At 38.5% G+C, this 27,668-nt stretch overlaps 2 protein-coding genes across 2 annotated transcripts; both read left to right on the top strand.

The window, feature by feature from the left end:
- The first annotated feature begins 3,506 nt into the window (after positions 1-3,506).
- Positions 3,507-10,001, top strand: LOC110173329 (probable thiopurine S-methyltransferase). The gene is made up of 9 exons (XM_020939331.2): positions 3,507-3,646; positions 4,727-4,843; positions 5,254-5,346; positions 5,490-5,622; positions 5,738-5,790; positions 7,462-7,536; positions 7,615-7,700; positions 8,097-8,141; positions 8,207-10,001. Exons 2-9 carry the CDS (start codon positions 4,746-4,748, stop codon positions 8,320-8,322), a joined length of 699 nt encoding a protein of 232 aa, XP_020794990.2. The 5' UTR covers positions 3,507-3,646; positions 4,727-4,745; the 3' UTR covers positions 8,323-10,001.
- Positions 10,002-10,068: 67 nt separating this feature from the next.
- LOC129410152 (protein phosphatase 1 regulatory subunit 36) lies at positions 10,069-25,714 on the top strand. Its single transcript, XM_055157610.1, has 10 exons — positions 10,069-10,329; positions 10,424-10,507; positions 11,078-11,214; positions 11,311-11,380; positions 11,458-11,556; positions 13,923-14,051; positions 15,676-15,718; positions 18,280-18,518; positions 23,592-23,774; positions 25,594-25,714. Exons 1-10 carry the CDS (start codon positions 10,274-10,276, stop codon positions 25,712-25,714), a joined length of 1,161 nt encoding a protein of 386 aa, XP_055013585.1. The 5' UTR covers positions 10,069-10,273.
- Positions 25,715-27,668: the final 1,954 nt, after the last annotated feature.

Below are 27,668 nucleotides of genomic sequence, written 5' to 3'. Positions count from 1 at the left end.
GAGGACGTCAGACTGAGGTAAGTACTGATGTAGGGCTCTTTAAGCAGACCATAGTCGGTATGCGGTACTATCTCGGGTCTGCGTGGGGCGATTTGTGCGACAGTGGAGCAGAGCTGAAGCTGAGCAGGGAAGTGATGGAGGAAGAGGACGTTTTCTGCAGCGGAAACAACGACGTCACGAAGGTGCAATTTTCAGACAATAAATAAAGGTCACTGGCTGAAAACTATCCTCAAACTGTGGAAATTATTGTTTTGACTGCTTTAGTTATTTTAATATTATAATTTCATGTGCACACAGTACAATATTTTTGCTCACAGTATGAATGTATTTCATTCATTCAGTAAGATATTTTTGAGCTGTACAAACACAGATAATGAAATGAGTGCTTTTTTGTCTATGAAGCATCAACAATGTAGCCCTCACATCCAGTGTGTCTTAAGCCGTGTTCAGACCAAACACATCTAGCACAAACAAATCACGTCAAACGCCCCTAGTTTGCCGCTTGACTTTTTTGAGTCATTCGCTTCATTCGCGCATCCAAGACGCTCGAGTTTGGGAATTTGGTCATGCGACCGCGAATCTGTGTTTGCTCCAGAAGGATCAACAGCGGCTAAACAAACTAAAATATATACAGAAAATAACCTAAACTAAGAAAACAACTGGATTAACATATAACGAGTTTGTGCCACAAAAACGGGTCACGACGCAGGCTTACACGAAAACGAATGGTTAAACTGACGGACACACACAAACTAAAACACAAGTGCCCCAAGTAAACCACATGAACCCACAAACAGAACTGAGTGACCAAATTAAAAAAGGCACAAAACAAAACTAAACTACAGAACTAGACACACACGAACACAAAATGGCAGACTGGCCACCAAAGCCAGCAACCCCGAACAGGTGCTGCAATCTCCTTAAATTGGAGGAGGAGTCTGGAGGTGAGGCATGATTGGTCAGGTGTAGATGTGCCCCACCAATCACAGGCCAGCAAAGCAAAATCATTTAAACACACACAACAAATTAGAATTGAAGCTGGGGCCGTAACAGCGCCTTTACATAGAGTTAACATGTAAATCATTCGCCTTGTTCGCACCAGACATGTTCGGTTTGAACATGAGAGTTCTTAAGTACAGCACAGTACAGTTTACAGTACATCACACTGGGGTGTTCTGTATGTATGTCTATGGTGTAATGACACAAAGCACACATTAGCAATCACTGCCTGATACGTTTTTAGTTTGTCTGAATGTTCTAGAAAAATAGATTAAAACACATTTTCAGGAGTCTGATCAATACAAGTGTTCACGGCCCCATTTAGGAGTTAGATTTTTAACAAAAAGGTGAGAGCGACTAACTGAAAATGCTTGTGACAGTAATTTTATGTGAGAGGGACTTGTTTAACAGCACAAATCAGCTCACCTGTTAAGTCAGTTCCTTATGGTCAGATTGAGTTAAAATAAGTTCAACTTTAATATAGCTTTAAGTAACAGAGCTTCAGACAGAGCAGTGCCTCTAGTTAGTTATAGGACTCACTCTTGTGCGTGAGCAGGGCAGTGATGGCGCTGGTCGTCGCTGGTCGTCGCTGGTCGTCGCTGGTCGTCGCTGCCTGAAACACTTTGGCTGACGAGGAGTGAAGCAGAATGGAAGCCATCAGCTTTCTGTGAACTGGAGTCCTGGAAACATAAACACGTCTTTTAGCTCAGGGAAAGTAGAAGTAGTAGAAGCAGTGTAGGTTTTTTCATATAACAAAGTGAAACTGGGGTGGACCGCCCAAGCACAGTTAATCAGAGCGGTATTTACAGATTTTACTTCTGGGTTATCAATAACGTGCTTCATTTTTAGATGTCCTATTTCACAAGGTATATTATTAAGGTATATTATTTCATATTATAAGGTATATTAAGGAATGAAAGAGCTGATGTCAAAGTTCACCTGTGTCCCTGATCCTCTTCAGACTGGTTCACTCCAGCTCCCTGCAGTAACAGGCTGTGAATCACCCAACTCACCGCCTCCTAAAAAATAAAATACAGATGCAAAAAATCCCACAACATTTATTTGAATACATTTTGGTGAGTTCAATTTCTCACTTTTTCCTTATAAAAGTTATATTGCTCTTAAGAAAAAAAGTATTTAACTCAAAGGTGCACTGTGTAACGTTGCAGGTGAAGGAGTTGCCACGTGTCACTCACTGGAAATGTTCTTAGTGATATGTTTCACAGTACCACATTAAATACTGCTATTTTGCCAAAACATATTTAAAAAACATGTATTGTTATTGTAAGCAGGGTCCCCTGTTCATAGACCTAACCTGTAACTAGGCCTGGTTGTACAACCTGCTTGTCTCCTTGGAGGTAGATGTGTTTAATGCCATACTGTGGAACATTCAAGTTATATCAATGACATTTCAATACATACCAGCATGGGGCAGACGCTCCACTAGAAAAGTCACACAGTGCTTATATATTGCACTTGAAATAAGTGACTAATCCATGTGTACTTAAAGGAGACATATTGTGCACGTGTCTGCTGTAGATCTATAATATATGACACACATGGATCATTATGTTATAAATTGCACATTTTAACCAAATCAATGTTCTGCATGTATGCGGACACCACATTGTCAAAAGTTCATTTTGCAAAAATAAGGCAGAACACCATCACAAAAGTCTAGTCTTTCTAAAACAGTCCATTTTGTCCATATGTTGGTGGGTGCTGTCATTTTTTGGTATAACATGGTAAAGATGGGACTTTTTTTTTTTTCTTTCCCCATTTTTAACACTTTATATCTTCTAGACTGTTCATCACAGAGGCTCAGTTTTAAAGTACAAAGTACACAGCATGTGTGTGATAAGGTTTATGTTCAATATCAAACCTCTGTCTTTGAAATTGCTCTTTCCACAGTTCTTCAAAGACGCCCTTAAATTTGAAGAGTAGAATTTTCAAGCAAATTCAAGCCCCCAAAAATCTGTGATAAACTAAAAGCACAAGTGTAAAAGTCCAAAGAACATTTGCCAATTTTTAACCCTTGAAAATTTGAAGCACCTACCTTAAATGTTTTTTTTTTTTTTTACATACAACAATCTGAAAGAAATCTGACATGGTCGGATGCGGGCATTCGGAGATTTGGCGTGGAATGACTCAGTAGTAGACTGCATAATAAGTCTATATACAGGCCTATATTATAATGCCAAATTGTGAACCCTCCACCAGAAAATTTACATAGTGCAGCTTTAAAACAAACAGTTGCTACTCACTGATATTAAGTTTAAAATGATTTCTGTCCCTGATCTATTTTGAATTCATCAGGAGGTTCACTACATGGACTAGTTTTACTCCACTGCAGTTCCAATGAACAATATGAACTGAACTGAACTGAAGTGAAATGAAAGTGTTTACCCTACCTCTTGAATATTATATGGCTCTGTTTATTCTTTTTATACTGCCTGCCTATATGTAGATGGCTGTAGTGAGCAGATTTACACTTTTATAAGGACAGAAGCAGAGGAAGAGGGCGTGCTCAGACAAACCCACATGAATGAAAAGTGCTCTGTCATCAAGAGGGCACTTCCTACAGTGAGAGACCTGTGTTCTGCAGAGGTGAACCTGTCTGTTTATATTTTTGTTCATCCATTAAAAGGTAAGTAAAGGTATGTTTTAAATCAGACATTTTGCTAGTTGGTTTATCAGGATGAGTACAAAGTTATCTTAATGTTAGCTTTTCCTGCAGCCAGCCTTTATGCAAACAATTTGACTTTTAACCCATTCACCTGTGATCCACCACTGGCCCAGTTTTTCAAGTTACAACAAATGAGTCATGTGTTATAAAATCTGTTTTTTCTGCTGTGTACATTATCGCAGAGTTACCTAAAATTTTACTCATGTATTAATAATGTTACTTCAAAATAATATTACTCAAGTGAAAGTACAAAGTAGTGTTTCAAGAAATGATGCAAGTAGGAGATTAAAAAATATTTGAATAAAGTACTGCTCAAGTAAAAGTGACTTAAAAACATAACTAAGGATGTAACATCTGATTGACCATTTAAAGTTGATATAATTTGAAGAACAAAACGTTAAATAATTCACTAATATTTTCAAAGAAAAATTTTAAAAATAACATTTATATCTTCATTATCTTTATATCACAAATGTTCAAATCATTTTATATTGCTGAGATAAAGCTTTTGTCACATTTAGACTCTCTGAAAGTGGGAAGAGTAAAAAAAATTTACTCTTTACTCAAGTAATAGTACTATTACTTCAACAAATTTGTTCAAGTAGATAATATATTTTATGTAGGCAAAAAAGTGCATGCAATTAAAATCCAAATAGTTATTAACTTCAGTAATAATCAGAGCCTATATTGGAAAATGTACAAGAAGTAATAGTTTATACCTTAATCTTATTAAGATTAAAGGAGTACTATTTCACTTTTTGCAGTACAGTCTGCCACCGTCTTGCATTGCAGTGTTTTTCAATATATGCTTGAGCAATAAAACACTTGTAACTGAAACATTTAAGAGGGATACGTTTAATGCCACGCTGAGGAACTTTCCAGGCAAAGTAATAACATCTCCTTGGAGGCAGGAAGGTGACATAACCACCTAAATATTACATAGTGCACCTTTAATATTGTATAAAGTACAGTTTATAATCCAGGCCCATTGCTTGACCTGCCTGTAACAGTCGTATCTTATGCCCACTGTGTTGTCTTCAGGAGAGAAGCAGCAGTCCTCATGTCAGGCCCTCAGAAGAACCGGGTCATGACCCTTGAGGAGTGGGAGAACATGTGGCAGCGAGGAATGACAGGATTCCACCAATCCACTGTCTACAGGTAAGAAACACTATAACTCTTACTGCACAATTTATAACTTTTCTGGTGGGGGTCAGTATGAGAGGAGCTCACTCGTCCATCTCCACAGATTAGACCTGTAGACCTGTTTATATAAATGTAAGAACTGCTCTGAAAAGGCTGCAAATGAATTGCCCTCTGGGACCAATCAAGTTTTCTGAATTTGAATCAATCTTAAACGCTTTCTCTTTCATTTTTACCTCTGCCATTAGTTTGCCCTTTTTGGTTAATTTCCTCACAAGCTGCACAGATGGGATCAATCCAAAAGAAATCTGAATTCTCGCATCACATATAATTATTTCCATAACATATCAATAATCTGATAACTCCAGAAATCAGATAATGATCAGATTTTGGTGTGTATGTAAATGAACATCTGTTTCATTTAACAGGCTGCTTCAGATCAACATTGACAAAGTGTTAGCAGGACGCTCTGGAGTCAAGTTCTTCTTCCCTCTCTGTGGAAAAGCTGTAGATATGAAATGGTGAGTACTCACTACAACTACTACTACTAAATCCTTCTACTACTACTAGAGTTGCTACTACTACTACTGCAAATATGACTACTACTAATACTACTAATACTACTACAACTTACAAGCGGTTGGTTGCTTTGTGTACTCCACAGGCTTGCAGACATGGGTCACACTGTAGTTGGAGTGGAGATATCTGAAAAAGCCATTCGTGAGTTTTTTGAAGAAAGTAAAATGAGTTACAGTGAGGAGAATGTACCAACCATCCCTGGAGCAAAGGTTTTCAGGGTGTGTTAAGTGTAATAAATAGGCTATTATAGTGATTATTGTTATGTATAGTTTTATTGCTCATGGAAACATGATAACTATGTATTGCTGCTACTAATGGCGCTGTCTTTTACAGAACGCTGAGAAAACAGTGTCAATCTATCAATGTGACATCTACTGCTTCTCAAGGTAGTGTAGTCACCTTTTTCAAACATATGCATGGGCTTAATAACAAGATATTTTCAGACAATAGAATGTGTTTCTAAAATAGATTCTAAAACAGTTCAGCAAAAGGTCATATGTTATTCGGTTTATGTGATAATAATCAATACTAATCATTTAGTATTGATTAGTATCATATTTTTAATTGGTGGTGTTCAGGCTCTAGAATGTGATCGTGTCATACTCCCAGATAGGGGGCTCGATTACATTGTACTTTGGCATGAAAAATCTAAAAGGTAAATTCACAAATTTTGAATTATTTCTGTTAGTCACAAGATCCTCACTGTATTACAAAAGAAATCAGCATTTTAACCATATTATTTTTAGCTGCCCCACATCTGTGTTAAATATTAGTGATACCATTAGTGTTGTGATGACATCTCAAGTGATTACTTAAATAGTCAATATGCCATGTCCTTTGGATGGGGTCACAGTGTGGAGTTGAGTTTGCATCATCTCCTTGTTTCTGGATGTGTCTGCGCTGGGATTTCTGGTTCACATCTCTGGTCATAATGGTCATGACATTTAAGAAACACATTAAGCACCTTACAAAAACTGTTCATTTTAAAAACTGTTAGTTGTAGATGATTGCATAACCACATGGTCACTTGCTGCTGGCACAACACTCAAACTCATCGAATCACTTTTTTAAAAAGCCATAAAAATATTGAACAAGAAACCATTCTCATTTCACCACTGTACTATTTTAGATAAGTACAGTCTGATTAATTTTAATAATTTTGTTGATTTTAAATATGGATGTTTTATCTATAAAGTTTTATAAAGTCCTCCGTTACAGGATTTGATTAAAGTACAGACTGTCAGTGGGATGGGAACTAGGGCCACAGGCCGGGGGAACTGTGAGCTCCCACACAGATGCACCACATTTGGACAATGTGTGTCTCAGTCAGAGGCACTAAATTTTGGAACAGTCTCACATTATCAGTAAGAGAGACTCCAACACTGGATACTTTCAAATCCCACTTGAAACAGTGGCTAAAGGAAAACCAGACTTGTGGACATTTTTAGTTTAGAACTGTCACTTGTTTTTGTTGTTTTTTCTTTGTTAAATTTGTGGTGTCACCTGCTGAGGGACTGCAGATAGAAATTAGCATCCTTGTTATAATCTGGCATGTTTACAATGCAGTGTTGTAGATGTTCATTAATATGCACTGTCCCTTTTAAATAAATAAATAAATAGATAAATAAATAAATAAAATAATATCATCTGCAGATCTCTTTTATGGACACACAAAGATGCTTTAAAGATCATTATTTATTCATTCTACAGTCAGTGTGCACACCTGCCAAGGGACAGACTGACTAATACAAGGCTGCCAATCTGCGTCTGGCCCTTTCAACCACCACCACTCACACACCACATTCATACTAGGCAATGTAGCTCAAGTGTCTTGCCTGAGGACAAAGGCGCCCCACTGTGGCACAGGATTTTCCTAGTGGTCTGCCATCCAAGTATTAACCAGACCAGCCTTCCTTTTGAGATCTGACAATCAGGCCATAATGTATTCATGTTATAAGTTCAAATATAAGTTAAACTGTGCGATCTTTAACTTTGTGTTGTGTGTTTTTGCATCAGCCTATAGTTGTGAATCCCTCCTTTAATCTGTTACTATACAGTTCTCTTGAGGGTCAGTTTGGAGCCATTTGGGACAGAGGAGCTCTCGTCGCCATCAACCCAAAAGACAGAGACAAGTAGTGTTTCTTGTCCATACATTTTTATGTTACGATATTTATTTTACTTTTTAACTATTGTTTCTCTGAATTCTCCAGGTATGCTGCTCTGTTGGTTTCACTGATGGCTCCTGGCTGCAGATTCCTTTTGGACACTCTAATCTATAATCCTGAAAAATATTCCGGTATATTTCTATTCTTCTAATACCAGTTATGATCAAAGCACCTCTATCTGCTTTTGTCTTGCCGAGATACAGATATTTTGTACAGTATGAGCAGCTCTTCAGGTCAATATAAGTGTGCCTGCCTCTAATTATAAAGCATTTTATTGTCCAGAAGCAAGAAAAGTGTGTTTGCATGCTAGTTGTTGTAGCTTTACTCCTGGGCTCAGAGATTTCTGAAAAGCATTTAGAAACTCAAGTGAGGAATAACTTTGGACCTGTAAACCCTTTAAAATGAACTAGTTTTTCACATTTTTAAGACAATAAAACTCAAATATAGCACTTTTTTAAATAAATAGCTTTAACACGGTTACAATATTGTTCACTCCGTTTCTTCTGTATGTGCATTTTACTCTTTAGGTCCTCCATTCTTTGTACCTGATGAACAAGTCCGTAGTCTGTTTGGTAAGTGTTGAAAAGATCATGAATTCCCTTAAATATTCATCTATAAATCTAACATGTATTTTCAGGGTCCTCTTGTGATATAGAGCCGTTACAAGAAGAGGACGCTTTAACCGAGGATTTTAAAAACTGGGGTATGGACTTCCTCAGAGAGAAAGTGCATCTCTTAGTTCGTAAAAGCTAATGAAGAATATTGCCTGCATTGCCAGAGAAATATAATTGTATTTCTGTAGATGTGCCAATGGATGTTTGAAAGTTGAACTGAAAATATGTACAGGTAGAAGTTTATTATTATGGAGCCCCTGGTCCTGGAAGTAAATTTCCCATTCATTTTTCTTATAGACTTTCCGATTATTTAAAAAAAAAAAAATTAAAAGTTTAAAATCTTGCTCAGGGCTAACTAATGACGGCAAATCTGTTTCTAAACTTTTATAGACTGTATAACACTGATCTTTGTTATAATGTTTCATTGTCAAAAACAGACCTGGAGTTGTGTTTTGTTTCATGTTTAACACACAAATGTTCTTCTCTCAGACAGAAAACAAACAAGCAAGTGCTCCATTTTTAAACTCCATACAGCTTCACGAGAATTTCTTTATTTGTTTATTTATTTCATTCATAAAGTATAAAAAGACATCAGCAGTGTCACAACATCAAACATACAAGAAAAGGAGCAGAAAGAAGAGTCATCTTATGTTTTCTGCCCGCTTTTCCCTTCTCAAGACAAAACAACACCGACGGTTACTTTAAAACATTTCAAAACTGTACATTTCAGTTCAGGCACAATTATTAATCAACTGCAAACAGAAATCTTCACTATTTTGCACAACAATTTAGTTTCCTTTTTCTTACATACACATTGCATTCGATTTTATGTGTTTTTAAATGTAGAAAAAAATCCCACACACTGTCTTACTCGCAAATTGTGAGATTTATTAGGACAAACCGTGCAGCGTTTTAGGTACACTGTTTCTTTACGACCTGTCACCCTTGGGTGCTTGCCACACCCTATTTAAAAATGGCCACCTGAGCTCTCATTTTGTTTGCCTGACAAAGGCCAAGTGCCGAAACACTGCACGGTTTGTCCAAATAAATCTCACAATTTGCAAGTAAGACGGTGTGCGGGATTTTTTTTCTATGTTCTAGGGCTGCTCCCTCTCCTCCAACGTACCTGTCTCAAGTAATTAATATGTGAAGTTCTCATTTTTTTATGTGTTTTTTAATACTTGATTCTTTTATATCTTTATCAAGACTATTTCATAAATTAACTCCTTTCACAGCGACGCTTTGCTCCATAACCTTGGTTCTAAATCTGGGTTCTTTAAACACGTAGCTTCCTTTTAAGTTGTAGTGGCTTGTTCTCGTCTCAAACAGTCTTTGAATACTTACAGGTAATACACTGGACTTTGCACTTCAACAATATCATGCATTTTCAATGTTTTAAGTTGAAGTTAAGTTTAAGTTGAAGAATCGTTTGGATAATTTCAGCCCTATTGCCAATCTTTACTGAACTTAAGGTGAAAAGTAGCCACATGACATCACAGTGGAGCAGAGCACTGGAGCTGTAGACAGATAATAATGATTAATCAAACATGTGAATGAAACAAAACACAACCCTGGATACATGTTTGATGTAACACAACACAGTTAAAAGCTCACAAGGATCAATGCTGTGAAATATAGGACCTTTAAAAGATTTCACCGAAAAGTCACTGGGATAAATTAATGGAAAATAATGTATTTACAGAACCTGTGCAGGATGGATGGAACGTGTTTACTATGTTCTTATCTTTAATTTATGATGATGGAACATGTATCTTAGCAATTTCAATAAATGTATTTCTTAGATTTTTGTGTATAGTACATGTATTCAATAAGTCTATTCATTCTACACGTAACCTTATTTTATTTTTTTGATACTCACACTGTCATCTAATCACACGTTTCACTTCCTTACATTAAAAACATTTCAAACGTTTCCTGCATGGTGGAAACAGGCTCTTTTGTCGCACTAGAATGGCTTCACTCTTATTGGCTGTTGCTGGGATACCACAAACAGGAAGTAAGTGGCTAAGCTTCCAGAGGAGTTTTGTTCAGTCACACGTGCTGAATAAAACATATTACTGAGAGATACCATGAGTGCAGGTCGCTGGGAGTGGAACTATGAGGCCAACACTGTGGAGTTTATCAGGTAAAATAAACCAAATGAAGTTATATTCATAATCTGCGGTGTATTATAAAGGCTGCTATTCTGCTGCACAGTTATATGTTTCTTTCTTTCTTAGCTTGTTACCTCCAGAAAAGCCTGTTGTTAAGAAAAGAAGACCAACTGATGTCCATTTTGAAGAGATTCTCCAGAAATCTGAATGGTACCTGCAGAACTTTAAATAAATGTGCAAAATATGAACAAAAAATGACAACAGAATCATTTATTAGGCCTCTTTATAACTTTTAAAATAGATCTACTCGTAGCTACACTCCACAATAGTACTATTTATCTATTTACTCAATTAATTATCTATATACACATCAAAATATGCAACAGAATCCTTTATTAGACCTACTTATAATGTTTCAAATATATCTTAATTGTAGGCTATGCAAGTAGAAGGAATACTATTATATATTTTTTTACTGAATTTACCCTAACTTTAAAATGAGCAAAATACAAACAATAAATACTGCTGAATATTTTATAACTTATACAATTTCAAATCAAACATGTTTTTAGTTTCAAATAATCATATTTTAGGCAACCAACAAGAAGCAATACTATAACTAATTACTGAAACCAAAATTGCAATTGTATATATATTTTTTAGAGATTTTTATTCGAAAATGAAATATCTTTATAGCTGCACCCGAATGTGAGCATAATTACTATATTTTTTTATCTAATAATTTAAACAAAGCCAAATTCAAATTCATTTCCTTTTCAGGCTGGCAGAAATTTACCGTGTGAACAACAGAGGGCGCCAGAGCACAATCAAAAGTCTGGACCCTGCTCTTTTGAAAGCCTACAGATCTAGTGTGATAGAAAACCAGGGGGAGTACGTGACAATTGAAGATGTTAAACGCAAGTATTTTTTATTTTTCATAGTTAATTTGACATTATCATTATATTTTCCATGTAAACATTGACCTATAGTGTTATATCTAACGCTGTGTTTAGAAGTGGCTGTGAAATTGCTGCTTGAGAACTACTCCCTCCCCATACCTCACTGCTTCCTGGACCTATTAAAGTAAGAGTTACAAATGATCGTTGTCCCTTTGAAGGCGTTGTAAAAATAACAGATCATCTCCTTTTTTTTCATTTTAGGAGTAAAGAGCTTGATGAGATCCTGACTGCTCTTCTGCGTTACCTCTGCTGTTTCTTTGAGTGCAAATCTCTGGAAAACAAGCCAGAGGCGCTGATAGTGTAAGTGAAAATGTTTTTAACTGAAGAGGGAGATATGTCCTGGTGTTTTCTTTAAAGCCAATTTGTAACTTTTTTTTGGGTCAAAACAGAACAAAAAGCAGTTAATTTTCGCTTGTTTCTGTGGAGACCTGACTGCTCAAAATGTATTTAAGAAGACTCCTGCACCCGCCTCTCATTCTTGGTTCACTTTTTATAAGTACAACAATTCAGCACCAACAGTGAGACTTCTTGAATACATTTAGAGCTGTGTTTATTGCACTGAGAAACATAAAAAAAAAGTGTCCTTACGCTGGCTTACATCTCTACAAACATGGCTCATCTTCGGCCACATTTCACAGACATTTTATCTCCAGTCTTCTGAAGTATGGTTTTAACTTTCTCTTTCCACAGATTCAGATAAAATTTTGCTGAAATGTGTGCTTGTTTAGGTTGAAGTTCAAATATGGATCAAATATTAATTAATCAAATTGTCATTTCAGTCATTTCAGTTTTAAAATGTCAGTGATCAGCCTTTAAAGGGACAGTTCGGAATTTTGGACATAGGACCTTATTTCCTAGTGAGCCAGAGTGTAGGAGACGTGTGGAGACACTTTAAAAATATTTCATCCAGTCCTTGTATTTGCAGAGGTCACTGGTGCACTGGTGCATGTTAATGACCATAGTTATCCTGCCACTAAAAACAGTCTTACCCACTCCACAAAACACCCGAAGCAAATCTGTTATTACACCAGACTGTCGATGTAAATATCTGTGTTAATAGAATAATGTTTGAACTAAAACTAACCTTGCATTGCTTGAATTGTTGCATGTTGAGGGACTACTAAGGTTTTGCGTCTACGTCACAAAACCATGTGACCTAGTGTTTATGCCGCCACATTGGAGGTCAAACTATCTACTGGACCAGCATGTAGTATTTGTGTGCAATAAAATCTGAATTGATTAACAATGGTTTTGACCTGCACTGCTATTGGATGTTGTGGCCGAAGTCAGTCTGCTAAAGAAGAGGTTAAAGTATCTTTCTATTGGATCCTGGCTGATAAAGATCGCAGACAGAGGTGGATAGTGGCCATAAAAAAGAGAGGGATGGAGCCCACTGAGTACAATCGTCTGTGCAGTCAACATTTTATTTCTGGTGAGGGACCATCTCCACACAAACGAAGAAGGGATTTACATTAAATGAAATGATATATACCAAAAGTATTTTTTTCTCGTAGGTACGAAGAACAATAATACTCTTTCACCAGATTACGTCCCAGTGAAAGCCAAAGCAACACGTTCGCTTATTTCCTATGAAAGAAGATCTAACATGACAAAACTGATACTGGAGGTTAGGCACAGAACGAGCGTTGATTAAACTAACAAAGCAGTTTGTCTGAATTATATCTGTATTAATCTATTCCACAACCCAGGAGGACGACTTTAGTTTTATACCTAACCTACCTCTATATTCTAACGACTGCTGATTGAATGAGGTGGCGATTTCGGACGGTTTTACGTCGTTTGCGCTGTTTAAAGTCGCCATGATTATACTGTAAACTGAATAACATCATCCGAATCAACCCCAATCTTGACCTCCAGTATGGCCACCAAAACATTAAATCACGTGACTGCTACGTCACACGCAAATCCTCAGTTTTCTCATATATCAGTCCGCCGCTGTCAAGCTTTCTATCAGGAAGTCCAACTGCTGCTGCTCAGACATAAATCCTTTAAATGCAAGATTAGCTTTACTTCTAAAATTATTCTATCAACACAGATTACATCAATAGTCTGGTGTTATCATTGATTTGCTTGGGTGTTTTGTGGAGTGGGTAAGTTTAATGGCAGGATAACTATGGCCATTGATATGCACTAGTTTAACACCAGCGACCTCTGCAAATACAAGGACTGGATGGAATATTTTTAAAAGTGTCTCCACACGTCTCCAACACTCTGGCTCACTAGGAAATGAGGCACTATGTCCAAAATTCCGAACTGTCCCTACAATAGAGTAGCCTTCAGCCTATCCTGTGTCAGTCAAATGTGGTTTGGAGCAGATGGACGACTTTGGACGAAGAAATTGTGTTTTTGTCTGATTTTGTCTGATTATTGAAGTACTGTTTTTCTTCAGGAAGTAAATATTTCTCTAATTTAATTGTAAAAAATACCACAGTTGGGAAAATTACAGTGCAAACTTTTGTTGTTTTGTTTATCTATACTATTTTTCTCCTTTATTTGTATTAATGTTTTTAGCTCAAACCAACAATTCAAATGTTAAAATGCTGACGTTATCTTACCCATTTGTAGATCTTATACATGTTTACTGCACCTGTTCTGTGTCCTTAAGCTGCCAGTGTTTTTTTTTTTTTTTTTTTTTTCATATTTAGTTTGGACATGGTGACGGAGCAGCAGATGAAGAAGAGGAGCTCTGCCAAAACAGAGCTGGCTCTGAAGAGGCTGGCAGTGTGTTACTTCAGTCTGATCCTGGACACAGACACAGGACACAAGCAACTCATGTAAGATAAAAGCTGCACTGGGAAACTTTTCTGGTGGTCTTCATCATGGATATGTTACGGCTTTGCTTGGTTGTATCTATATCAAGCATTTATTAAAGTGGGACTAAACACCTAAACTCCTCCTGAAACTGCATTTCAAATAGAGCTGATAAATAGGCTCTATTCACGCTTATCTCACAAACCAGGAAGATATTTGGAAACATGCGATTACAACTTCCAGAGGCTCTTTTCGTGGTAGTAAGTCTGACAAAATCTAGAAAACATCCCAGTTTTCTTCATCTATGTCACTATAGTGTTCCATTGTTTTCAACTAGTCAACTACTATGGTCACATTTTTCTATAGTACTTTTCCACCTTCAAGGCACTCAAAGCAACAATGTACCACTCACCCATTCTCATAGACACTGTGGGCAAGGTGGGTTAAGTGTCTTGCCCAAGGACACAACTGCAGCATTCATCTGTGGAAAGTATCTTTCCAATAGAAAGATACTTTAACCTCTTCTTTAGCAGACTGACTTCGGCCACAACATCCAATAGCAGTGCAGGTCAAAACCATTGTTAATCAATTTAGATTTCATTGCACACAAATACTACATGCTGGTCCAGTAGATAGTTTGACCTCCAATGTGGCGGCATAAACACTAGGTCACATGGTTTTGTGACGTAGATGCAAAACCTTAGTAGTCCCTCAACATGCGACGATTCAAGCAATGCAAGGTTACACACCAAAACACACCAGCCAACATGTGGGTCAGTGGATCTGACCACTCAACCTGCGGTGTTTATGTTGAGAGCTGGATTCGAACCGCCAACCTCCAGATCAGTGGGCAAATGCTCTACCAACTGAGCTACTGCCGCCCAATTACAACCATACCTCAGTTTTCATCATTTCCCCACTGACACACAACTCCGAGCGCACTGGGTACATGTAATTAGAAGAGATGAGATGAAGATTATTCCAAGCAGAACATACATATGCAGTCTTCATTTTACCACTAATCATCATTGGGTTTTATCAAAGTCGGTCGGCAAGCCCAGTGTCGGTAACTACAGAAGTTGTAATCGCATCTTTCCAATTGCCTTCCTGGTTTGTGACGTAAGTGTGAATAGAGCCTACTGGAGGACTAAAGGGGGAGGAGAGGAGGAGTCTGGACATATAAGGACCAGTGGGATTGGTTTAACAGGCAGCAGCATCGGACGGGGGGGGGGTAAAGGGCACTGTTTACCCAGGGCCCAGTGTAAGGACGGGACCCTCGTAAAGTCTTTTCACATGCATTTTTCATTAGACAACATGTAGATAGTGTGGGCCCTACAAGAAACATTTGTATCCAAGGCTTCCAGGTATCCACACTTCAGATTCTGCCCCTGTTGTGTTTATAATCAGAAACCTCTGGCTGTACTCAGGGCAGTACAGTGTGATGTTACATAGTACTTGAAATTGCAGTAGCCACCGAGGGCAGCAGTTTTTTTAACACAAAGCTGCAAAAGTATTGATTTTGATTTAGTGTTTAGTTCCACTTTAAATGACAAAACATATATATAATTAAAAATACAAAAAAAATCAATGTTGTAATTATGCTGGTGTGTCTGTTCTTATATTATCAAAGGTTTTCTTATGTTTCAGGAGCCGGATGTCCTCGGATCAGACTGAGTGGCTTCTGGAGGGAGTGAGTACTTCTATCAAACTTCCTCTGAACTCAGCAGAGACCTCGACTGACACAGAGTCTGCACAAGTCTGATCTCCTCACACTCACCAGCCAACATGTACAAACAGCCCCACAAGAACTGACTCATGTACTGAAGTGGGTTATAACTTTTGGAAAAAAATAAAATAAAATAGAGACAGTACGTTTATAACCCCATACTATTACTTCTTATGGTTAGCTGTAAGATTCTGTCCAAGCCTATAACCATGCTCAGACACATTTCTGATAAAAAACTGTACACTACAACTTGACGCGATGTGCAGTAGTTTCATTAGCGGGATACGCGCTGATTGTGTTGTGATAGTGCTCTGAAGAGGGAGTGACTCAGCGTGGAGAGCAAAGGAGAGGTGTCTCAGAGCATCGAAAACCTAGAGAAACTTATAAAACATGTTAATGCGTTGTTATCGACAAATATAGCATTTTCAAAACAAAAAAAGGTAACAACGTGAACTAAAAATGTGACGTGTTAGCAGTTAATACCCCATAGAAGTGAAGTAAAATACCTCCTCTTTAAGAAAATGTATAATAAGACAGAAGAATCTCAACATACTCACCATACAACACACACAAGCTACTTATTGGTACTTCAAAGTGCACTGTGTAACTTTTCTGGTAGAGAGTCCATCACCAGCTTCTCTCCATTACCTGGAATGTTCCACTGTAAGGCATTAAACTTACTAGTATTTATCTCTACAGAGACAGCGGGTGATGCCATAGGACCAGGTAACATGTCAGATCCGAGGAGAAGCAAGCCCACTCACAGAAATCAATATTTTTAAGTACCGGTAAATAAAAAAACAATGTTATTGAGTAAATGCAAGGAACAACAACATCTCCATAGAGACAAGCAGTTGCCAGAGCCTCCACGAGAAAAGTTGCACCTTGCACTTTTAAAATTGAGTAAAATCTACCCAGCTCTACCCGCCAATACTTTTGTACACACTTTATGTTATTAGGTTCTTTTTTAATACCTGACAGTTTCGACTGCTCACTAGCGCTCTTCCTCAGAGTGGTCACGTGATGTTGTTGTTACGTGTCCGGTCAACTGATTTAAACAGGTTTTGGTGCTGTCTTCCTATCGGAGGAGGCAGGATGACAGCGCCAACTGTAGTCCAGCTTCCTCAGTACAGTATCCTAGATGTGTGAGAGTAAAAAAGCCCCCTCATCCCGGTTTATCGTCCCATGGCATGTTTCCATATTTCAATTGCCTCTTTAATCCAGCGACGATGTTTGTTGTCTTGTGTCCCAGTGGTCTTTACTCCGTCGCAGTCCATAATGTGGTTCTCGCTTTTACAGTGGTCAGAGATGGCCGATTTCAGTTGTTCCTGCTTTGTGCGCGCCTTCGCTGTTTCCTTCTCGCATTCGCAAAAAACAAAACTAAACGAATAACATAAATTATCCGAAGACCAAATGAACCTCAGTGAACTTTTGTACACACTGAAAAATACCCCTTGCATTGGGAAAAATGCCCCTTGTAACGGGCCCCAGGGTTTTAGGAGACCAGAATTGGACACGCTTCCTATTAATTTATATTAGACGGGGGCCCGTGTGAACTTTCTTGCCCCGGGACTCCAAATTTCTGTTGACGGGCCTGCAACTGACCATATGTGAATAGGGGCACAGTGAGCACACAGACTGACATTGACTGGTGGTGTTTGCCGGTGGCTTCGTGAATGAATTAGTCATAGGTCTGGTCTGGGATGTTGACTGCGCACAGGTGCTTTGCTTTGACAGGTGCGTTGCTTTGACAGGCGCCCTCTGCAGTGTTTAGCCAGGTGGGTGGACAGGAGACAAATATCACGCCAACTGCACCTGCCTATTAACCTGCGCTGTGTGGCACCCGAGGGATATGAATAGTACAGAGATTCTGACAGGCGCAGTCCGGAAAGGCAGGGTACTGTGAGGTCAAGGCAAGGAAATATAAAAGAAATTACATATAGCTGCACCTCTCACAGTAAGATTTTTTTATTTCAATGTATTTTTCTCAGCAGTAAAAATGTTTAAAAATACAAGTGCTGTGAAACATTCCAGATTCCATTTCCACGAAGACCGTTAGACACCAGAAAAGTTACATAGTGAGTCTGTAAAGGTGCTATATTACACAAAACTGACTCTTGTGAGCTTTAAACCATTTTATAATATTATTACCTCATCAATTATCAGTCTGTCTGCATCTCCAAAGCGCAAAATGCTCTGTTCTATGACACAAAGCAGTAGTATCTTACTTTTTGTTCAGCAGGAATAGGCAATTCCAGGGCTGAAATGATCCAAATGATTCTAGTGAAGATGTGTGCAGTGTAAAAACACAATGGAGCACTTCCTGTTTCACCACATGGCATCAAGGTGGAACAGAGTGTTTTCTGTTGGAGAGAAGAACTCAACTACGCAGGGTTTGTGTGTTAAACTTGTGTGAATGAAACAAAACACAACTCCTGGTATGTTTTTGAGGCGATAACAACATTATAACATGGCTTAGAGTCACTTAGGATGTTTAAATTCAGTGTAATTCTTTCTGTTTTCAGGTTTTATACAGCTTCTTCTGCAACGTGTCCTGGGTCACTTTTGGGAGAAAAGAGCTGAAGGAGATCCAGGATGAAATTGGTCGGATTTTGTACTCAGACAATTTCAATGCCATCGTGAAAACCAAACAGGAAATGCCCTCGCGGAGGACTTCTGCTGTTTCCACTGGCTCAGAGAAGAAGGAGTTCAGCACAGGAGTTCAGCACACGGCAGCTGAAGGTCACACTGCTCTCAAGCTACGGTTGGTATAAACAAATCACTGTATTCATGGGTAACACAGAAAGAATGAAAATGACCGTAGTTACCATAGCGATAAACAATTTAAACCAAATATTACATCTTTTGAAATGGAATTCATTCAATGGAATTCATTCATTCATCAGATGTTTCAAAATGTTGCATAACAGGAAGCTACAAGTCCAAGGGCTAATGTTATATTTTGCTTGGTGTGACCATGGCAATGCCTGAAAGCACCCATTTTATTCCACTGGGAGTGATCCCAATATTCCTATTAATGAAAAAATAATTGTTTTATGTAAGAAGACGATGTTTGGCACAGTTCTTCATGTCATCCTGGCTCAAAAAAAGTCAGTGGGACCCATGTTATATTTTGCATGGTGTTGCCATGGCAATAAAGCATCCAATGTGCACTGTCATAATCATGCATGTTTAGTTAGTACACCCCAAAGCCACAATATCACAGAGATTGAAGGTGTGTTAGGGTTAGGGTCATCATGAGGTAGCTGTGGGGCAGTGGTGTATGAAGCATCGACCCGCTCGATACCGCTTGCAGTTTTAATCTCATCTGTCATATTTTGCTTTAAATTGTTAATATATATTGCAACTGTTCTAGATTTTCATCATTCTGACATCTATGGATAGACGGACCCTCCCTCATCCATCTCCCCATGTCTGCACCTTCAGTTTTCTCCTGTATCTGTTCAGTTTGACGTTTGATTGACAGTTAAGTGAGTTGTGAGAAGCCGGGCTCACGTTCTCTGTCAGGTCCAGTCTAAACAATGACAGCCTGTGCATTCATGTGTGTATCCATCAGAGTAGGACGTGCTCAGCAAACTAAGACATGGCAACTGTTTTATCATTATACATAAGGAAAACAGCACAGATTTTTGGAGATTTTTTTGACTGATTTAATGCCCTGTACCTGATTTTTTTCCATGTATTTGTGGAAAATTGGTCTTGCTCCAGTACAGATGTATTGTATAAGCAGCTCTTAAGGTCAAAATAAGTCTGCTGCGTGCTATATACATCTGATTACAATGTTTTTTTATTGTCTGATAATCAGGAAGTGTGCGTTAGTATGACAGTTGTTGCTTTACCATGATGGCAAAACTCCACGCTGGTTGTGAAATGAGCTTAAAAACTCATCATGGTGAATAATCAGGATGTTCAGAATGGATGAGGGAAGTGAGGAATAATTTTGGAACCACTACACACTCTTTGGTTAGGGGCCTGTCACCTGTTTGTTTCTTTGGATAGATCATTACTCTACCTGAAATATTCCACAGTATGACATTAAACAGCTCTACCTCACATTTATACAAGTTCCGTAATTTCCGGACTATTGAATGTACCTGAATACAAGCCGCATCAACTACATTTTAACAAAATTTTGAAAACTGTACACATATAGGCCGCACCTGAATATAAGCTGCAGGTGTCCACGTCTTCAAGAACTTTTTCAAGTTTGGGCCGTATGCTTTTATCGCCTCTGAAAGCTTTTGTCGTCTTTTTGCATTGAGTCATTTCGTCACGCTGCTGTCGCCAAAGCCTCACTGTCGACTCACTGATGCCGAGCTCATGTACAGCACTTCTGTTTTCTTTTTCCACAGCCACATCAATCTCCTTTAACTTAAAAGCTGCATCAAAAGCATTTCTTTGTGTATTTTCCATAAGGAGGGTGTGTGCTAGCCTGATTCATCAGCCGGTTTCACTTCGTAGAAACCATCTGACCACACAGCGTTAGAATTCGTTCGCTCGACGGAAGGCAGGTACTTTTTTTCTTTAACCAATCCCTACTATTTGGTCGTGACGTATGTAATGCGCCACTAACAGTGCTACCTGGTATATTCAGTTTTTCCCAAATCCTGTAGGAAGAAGGGCAATAACGTCTTTCCCCTTGATACAATTCATTAAACATTCTCTTTATTCCGGGTTTAAATCCTCAATCTCGGGAATCATTGACAACACTGAATATATGGCTCTTCGATGATTTGCCCGTGCCCGAACTCGCACTTCCGGGGTTTTTGCGAACCGTCTAGTGTATTCTGTTTCCTGACCTATTTGCTGGAAAGAAATTAAATTGAGCAAAGGGACTATGTGGTGCCAACCTGGCTAGGTGTGTACATGAAGCGCAAAATAACAGTTCAAAACACAATGAAACGAGCATCTTCCTCAGCGCATCACCCCCCATCTCTCCACATACTCCACTGCACATGTCTCCTGCAGAAAGAGCCGCTGTCCTGTCTGTATCATGTCAGTGTCTTGTAGGATTTCAGCAGATTTCAGGCTCTCCCGGGGGCAGGGTTAGTTGTGTCGATCAGGTATGAGTGGATGTCCGGCTACTGAAGTTTGCGAATTTTCTTCTTGTCATTTGCACCCCCATCTGCATCAAGATGTATCTCCCTCACTAATGTTAATTTAGCATCATAACTTATTTTCTCACACGGCGATAAACTGTTTTAATGCACTGATAACATCAATAGCAAATGCTGCACCTTCATGTTAACCTATGTTCTAGGTGTTAACCGCACAGACAGCGGCGCTTTCTGCACTCAGGCTGCTTCACATGTATTCTGACTGTGAACGGGGTTGCCTCTCCACAGATCTGACCTGTAACTTGGTCTGATTCGGTCTCCATGAAGCTCGAAAGGTTTTAAGCTATACTGCGAAACATTCCAGACAATTCAATAATATCTCCATGGAGAAAAGCATTTGACGGACCCTTCACCAGAAAAGCTACACAATGCACCTTTAACTCGACTGTATTTGTTTTGATTTCTTCACGGTATTTGAATGATACCTCTGCTTGAACAGCTGTCGAGTGGGTGATCATGGCCGCTAACACAAATTCATTTCTTGGTTGGAAATATACAATGAAGCTCATATATTCCACTGCACATTTTGTTCTCTTCTCCTCTGCTTTGGCTCAAACTGTAATTGCCTTTGGTGATTCATCCAACACAGACTTTTATTGCACATTTCCCTGGAGCCCTCTCATGTACAGTTTCTTTTATAGATGCAGGTCAGATCGAATCATCATAGAGAAGTCTGCATGTTTCTCATTTTCAAACATTTTGTGGTGAGTTTAGTGTGAAATGTACGTGCGGTGCGGAATATTCCATCTGAGTCAGTTATAACAATTTCCCTATAGAATTTTAATAATTTCAATTTAAAGGGCCCATTTTACACTATTTTGTGATCTGTTATAGTGTTGTTTCTGCATCAAAAACACACACTTAACACACAGACCCAGCATGTTTAGGCTGAGTTATTCTCTCCACTAGAAGACACACTGTTCCACCTTGTGTTGTCATACGGTAATACCCAAAGTGCTCCTTTGTGTTTTTAATCTCCATACACCTTCACTAGAATCATTTAGATACTTTCAACTCTGGAATTGCCAAACTCAAAGGTAAAAGTTAGCTGTTAAATTGAACACTACTGCGTGATATCACAAGGTGGAACATTTTGAGCTTTGGAGATGTGGACAGACTAATAAACCAAGATTATTAAATGTGCGAATGAGACAAAACACAATTCCTGGTAAGAAACAATATTCTGACATGGGTTAAAGCTCATAAGAGTCAAATTTGCATAATATAAGTATCTTTAAAGATTGAATATGACATGGCTTTGTGCATCTACACTCTACACAAACAAGAGTAATTGCTACTTTAAAACAAATCATTTCTTGGAGTGTATTCAAGAAATTCAGTCTGGGACACTGATGTAATGCCATACTTTTGAACATTTACACTATTCTAACTTGCTTTTTTACCATTCAAAACAACATATAATATTTTTTTAATTATTACTTGATTCATAATAATAATGACTAACGATACACAATTACTGTACAGTCCGAACTTTCATTCTGAAACTGTTACGATCAGCAGCTATAATGGCGTGTGCCACATGAGGGCGCCGCAGTGTTATGTGTTATGTGTCGTTAACAGAAGTATTAGTGGTACTTGTACATGCGAGTTCACAGTTATTACGCTGCATTTAAAAAGAATCATTGAACATAAAACAAGCCTCGTTCTTCAGCATCAACGTGAACATGACAGAAACCATGGATTTTGCAATGCTGGGCAGGGCGGCCCTAGATGTTTTTGTTTGTAGGATGTGTTTGTTTGTTTTATTGTAGTTTCATTTTGAACACTGGCAAAGGAGATATTCATTTTGTCAACTGAACAAACGTTGGTTGAAAACACTTTGCAGCTCATCCAAGCTGCTTCTGCAGTTCTGATCACACGCTGGTGGACACTTTCTTATATCTGCCTGCAAGGAGGAGCTAATTAAAATGAAACTACTCTGAAACTAACACACCTTGTTACAGTTTCTGTTTGTTAGCTAGGCCTGTTCATCTGTCCTGAGTGAGGGGACATATTAGCATAAAAATTCAGGCTCAAAATGAGAGTTTTCACACCTCTGGCCCTGACATGGTCACCCCTATTGTTCTCTTTGTTTTAGGTTTGAGGATGGTGTTGTAAATAGGAGACAGATGATGTCTGAGGCCTCCATTTCTGTTCAAAGGATTGTCTTTCCTAACAAAAATAGCCTCTTTAAATCCCCTCTCAAAGCAATTCTTTCTCTGGATAAGATCTGTACCGGGAATGGCCCGACGCTTTTAGATGGAGATGTACAGCAGACTGAGGTCCATTATTGCTCTCTCGTCTGTGATGGTACATCCTCTTGACAACAACACAACAAGACCTTTGAACACAGTGTAGTTTGAACACAGTGTAGTTGGAATTTCATTCTTTATAGTTAAGACTGAATGTGCTAAGAAAATAGGGCAAAAATCTTTGGGGGAGCTATGAGGGTGCATTGACCATTCTCAAGCCCCCCCCCCATGCACCACCCCTCACGGTGGGAGGTAGTGGTTTTGGTAATTAGGGTGTGATAGTGTAACAGTGATGCAGATTTATTTCCAGACATCCCTGTGGCTTACTGCTGGGTTGCACAATAAACATCACACAGTATCTGCATAGTTTGTGTACCACACTCCTGTAGAAAATGTTCTTTCACTTAGTTTTTGATCATCAATACTTTTCCTTTCCTCTCTCTCCAGGCGGTCCCGCTCCTCCCTGCACAGCGTAGTGAATAGTCGATCTCCTCTGATGGCATCCCTGCTGCCGTCGCCACAGGAACAGTCTCCACACCTGTTCACGGGACCTAAAGCCACACTGGAACCTCTGCTCATGACTCCGCCCACAGACTCTGAGGAGCTGATGGAGGAGATGTCCCATATGAGGTCAGAGAAATGCTGCTCCCAGTTTTGTCTCATGTTAATTTTTATTTAAAAGGACTGCATACTTTTTTTTTTTTCCATATAATAAAGTAAAACGTGTTTAAAAGCCAGTCTTAAAGTGGAACTAAACTGTGTGTATTGTGTTGTTAATAGTGTTGTCTGTTGTTCCTAATCTTTGTTTGGCTATTTTGCGAACTAGGTACATGTGCAACTTTCTGGTCAAAGAAACTGTCAAAGAAAGTGCTGAAACTAGTGCCCTTTACAATTTCAAGTACTACATGACATCACGTAATACTTTCCTGATTACAGCCACATGTTTCTGATCGCAAACACCAGGGGGCAGAGTTTGAAGTGTTTATACCTGTTTGACCAATCACATTGTTCCTTATACCTCCAGACCCCGTTACTCTGTTCTCTCTTCTTCTCTTTTTCCAGTCCTACAGGTATTACACAATTTAGCAGCTCTATCTGCAATCTGGTTATGGACTTAGTTTAGGTGTTTTGTCCCACCTTAAGGTCAAAACAAGACCACTGTGTGCTGTCTGCATCTAATTACCGTATTTTTTGGACTATAAGTTGCTCTGGAGTATAAGTCGCAACAGCCAAAAATGCACAATGAAGAAAAAAACATATATAAGACGCACTGGACTATAAGTCTAAATCCATTGAATTCTTCATCCTCAGTGTCACTTCTGCGCGACCTCCAGAGATAAACCATAGATCCATGAGGTAAAGGGAGCGCCTCTTTCTCTTCTGTGTAGCTGTTGTCAGACTCAGCATCAGTTTCAGTTAGAATTATTCCGGCCTTTCTGAATCCCAACAGGATGGTTTCAATTGTCACTGAAGTCCAGGCTTTGTTGATTCATCAAGTGACTTCCAGGAAAGTTACATGGCGCACCCTCCTGGTTCCCATGAAGCTGTGTTCTCCATCTCCAATTTCCGCCAATCAATCACAAGTTTCTCACTCACTTCAAACTTTCTTTCTGCTGCTCGATTACCATTTTCGGCTGCATATTTCACTATTTGCAAGTAGACAGTGGCTTTTTCTACAGGAGACATGCGCAGTAGAGTGTGAAATGACAGTGGTACAGGAGTAATAGTAGCAGCAGATACTGACACACAAGTCTAGAGCGCCCTCTAGCGGCTGTCAGTCTGAAAATTTTAATATATAAGTCGCACTGGAGCATAAGTCCCAGGACCACCCAAACCATGAAAAAAGTGCGACTTATCGTCTGAAAAATATGGTATAAAGATTTTTATTGTCCATGAACCAGGAAATAAGGCTGATGAAGGATACTAGGAATGCATTTTTTACTTTTTAAGACAGTGATAGCTACTTTGCAGAAAACACATCTCTTCTGTATGCCAAAACTAACTAATACCAACTCATTTTACCAACTTTTTTTCATTTTTTATCTTCACCTGATTGTTAAAATTGCTTTCACATTTTTTGCAACATGAGTGAGTAATCACTCAGTTGTCCAGGTATGCTTTATATGCTTCATAGCAAAAGAAAAAATGTCAAAAAAAAAAAAAAAAAAAAAAAAACTTTCAACAAATTCAAATCTGAACAAAAGTTTTAAAGTGTAGAGATTCTGCTGCTCATCCAAGTGACTTCTTTAGTCTGGAAGAACACTGCCTTATATTTGTCTGAAGGGAGTAGCTACCTTTACCAATAACTCTTTTGAAACATGTTTTTTTCCTGCACTTAAACTGCATTTTGTTGTGCGCTTATAGTTTTCATCATGTTGTTTCCTCCACTGTGAAATTCCAAGTGGAAAGTTCTTATTTCTTGTTGTTTATTTTCTGTTTTGTGTTTCAGTATCGGGATCCTGGGCCAGCCTCTGCAGCAGTTTGACCCTGTGACTCTGGTTCATGCAGACCAGAGCACAGACACAGAGGGAGACAGAGATACAGCCAGCCATGGTCAGTCTGAACAGTGAAGGATCAACACTAAACTTTATTCACAAAAACATCTATTTTAGAACAGCTATTTGTGACCCTCCAAAGCCTCCACCACAGGCAGATATCATGGAAAATTATTCAGTGTTACAAATCTGAAGTGTACCTCTTGTAGTTACTATGCTGCGAATAGATGGAATAGATTGCTTTTTGAAATATTTTTTTGAAAGAGTCAGTTGCAGGTGGATGTCAACATGATGTTAAAAAGTTCAAAAATGAAATCAATACATCAGCGGAGGACATTTTAGTGTTTAGAAAGAGAGATACTTATGTTGAGGCATAATAAATATTACAACAAACTGAGGTATTCTACATCTAGTCTTTATTTTAGTGAATTTTAAGTTGTTTATTTTATGTTTTAGGATTTTAATAAAAGTGTTACAGTTGGCTATTGTGCTCAGAGCCTATTGAATTAAGTCAAAGCTGAGGTACACAACTTTGTTCTTGTAAATGCTTATCCCCTATAGATTATATTCAAAATGCAGGTAAAACAAAATTCATATTGCTATGGCCCAAGTTTAGATAAAAAAATATAGGCCTATACATTTATCCCATAAAAATGTACCTCTGTGTATATCCCACATAACCCACTGGCTTCTGTTTAATATTATGCAGCTCCTCTCAAACCTGTGATGTGTTTTCTGCTGGTGCACAGACATAGTGCTTCTCTAATTTCTGAGTAATCTTTAATACAGACTACTTCTTAGTTTTTGTTGTTGAATTAAGTAATTAAATTCTGTCTTAGTCCTAGTTTTGACATGTTTTAGTCTTGATTTAGTTCAGGTTTACTTGGACTATTCCTTATTCATCTTATTCATTCTTACATCCTCCTTTAATAAGCCGGAGTTTAGTTTTTTCTCAGTATAGAGATAAAGAAAGTGCTATAAGACACATGTATGCGAAAACTATACCACTGTTAACTGTTAAATTTTGTCAAGGTATTTGGTGACAGAATGCTGAATATCTGCATTAAAATGTATTTGTAACATACCGTATTTTCCGCACCATAGGGCACGCTCATAAGCCTCCAACCCCGTCAAAAAACAACTGCCCCACAATCCAGAGCGCCCTATACACATGTCCACTCAGGTGTCCCAGCACGACTTCAGTAAACTACAAAAGCCGCAACACCGTCAGCGCAGCGAAAAACACCCCCAGAAACACTTATCACTCCACGCAGACAAGGAATGAACCAAAAAAGCGAGTGCAATGTGCCACTTCTAACCACAAGTGAACAACTGAGTCACTGCGAACACGTCAACAATCCAGCGGTCCCAGACAGCACCCTCCCTACGCGCCACAATTTAGAATGTATTTATTTGGAGGATAAGCCCCTTGAGATGTCTTTCCATCTCATTTTCGAGGGGGTCCTTGAACAAAGCCCAGAGTCACCGAGAACGCGCCAAACAAAGTCCCGCTGACCCATCTAACTGCTGTGTTTCGTTTAATGTGCCTTATTGTCCAGTGCGGTTAATATATGAAAAAAGTAAAAAAAAATAGACCATTCTATGACAGTGCGCCTTATAATCCAGACCGTCCTTTGGTGCAGAAAATACGGTATTGCAATTCAAGGTCCAGTTAGAGTACTCTATTTTGAATACTTTGAATACTTTTACATGAAGTTGCATTTAAATTACAGTGTAAAAATGCAGTATAGGATTAAAACAGCTTTGTTTGTTTGACTGTTTTGTACACATTTATTTTTTACTAATTGGAGATGGGAAAATCACACATGCCTCACCACAAGAGCAGTGTTTTTATTTTTCTAACTGTGCAGTTTGAAGTCTCAGTTGTCTGATCAAGCACAACAATGTGTTCCTTTGATTTTAGAAAACTAACTGTATTCTGAATACCACCAAATGAAAAAGAGTAACTGTACCAGAACACACTTACTCGCAAAATGAGTATTCAGAGTTTGTATTTTCAGTACATGTA

This window comes from Boleophthalmus pectinirostris, unplaced genomic scaffold (genome assembly GCF_026225935.1).
Source record: "Boleophthalmus pectinirostris isolate CB_2022bp ecotype Guang Dong unplaced genomic scaffold, ASM2622593v1 HiC_scaffold_21, whole genome shotgun sequence".
Taxonomy (NCBI): domain Eukaryota; kingdom Metazoa; phylum Chordata; class Actinopteri; order Gobiiformes; family Gobiidae; genus Boleophthalmus; species Boleophthalmus pectinirostris.
The sequence above is the reverse complement of the archived record's forward strand: the minus strand, read 5'-3'. Positions and strand labels throughout refer to the sequence as shown.

Excerpts from the sequence above, each read along its gene's own strand:
- LOC110173329 (XM_020939331.2), top strand. The coding sequence starts at position 4,746 with ATGTCAGGCCCTCAGAAGAACCGGGTCATGACCCTTGAGGAGTGGGAG. Across the intron at positions 7,701-8,096 it reads TAATCCTGAAAAATATTCCG|GTCCTCCATTCTTTGTACCT; the intron begins GTATATTTCTAT and ends TTTACTCTTTAG. Across the intron at positions 8,142-8,206 it reads ACAAGTCCGTAGTCTGTTTG|GGTCCTCTTGTGATATAGAG; the intron begins GTAAGTGTTGAA and ends ATGTATTTTCAG.
- LOC129410152 (XM_055157610.1), top strand. The coding sequence starts at position 10,274 with ATGAGTGCAGGTCGCTGGGAGTGGAACTATGAGGCCAACACTGTGGAG. Across the intron at positions 11,557-13,922 it reads AAGCCAGAGGCGCTGATAGT|TTTGGACATGGTGACGGAGC; the intron begins GTAAGTGAAAAT and ends TTTCATATTTAG. Across the intron at positions 15,719-18,279 it reads CTGAGTGGCTTCTGGAGGGA|GTTTTATACAGCTTCTTCTG; the intron begins GTGAGTACTTCT and ends TTCTGTTTTCAG.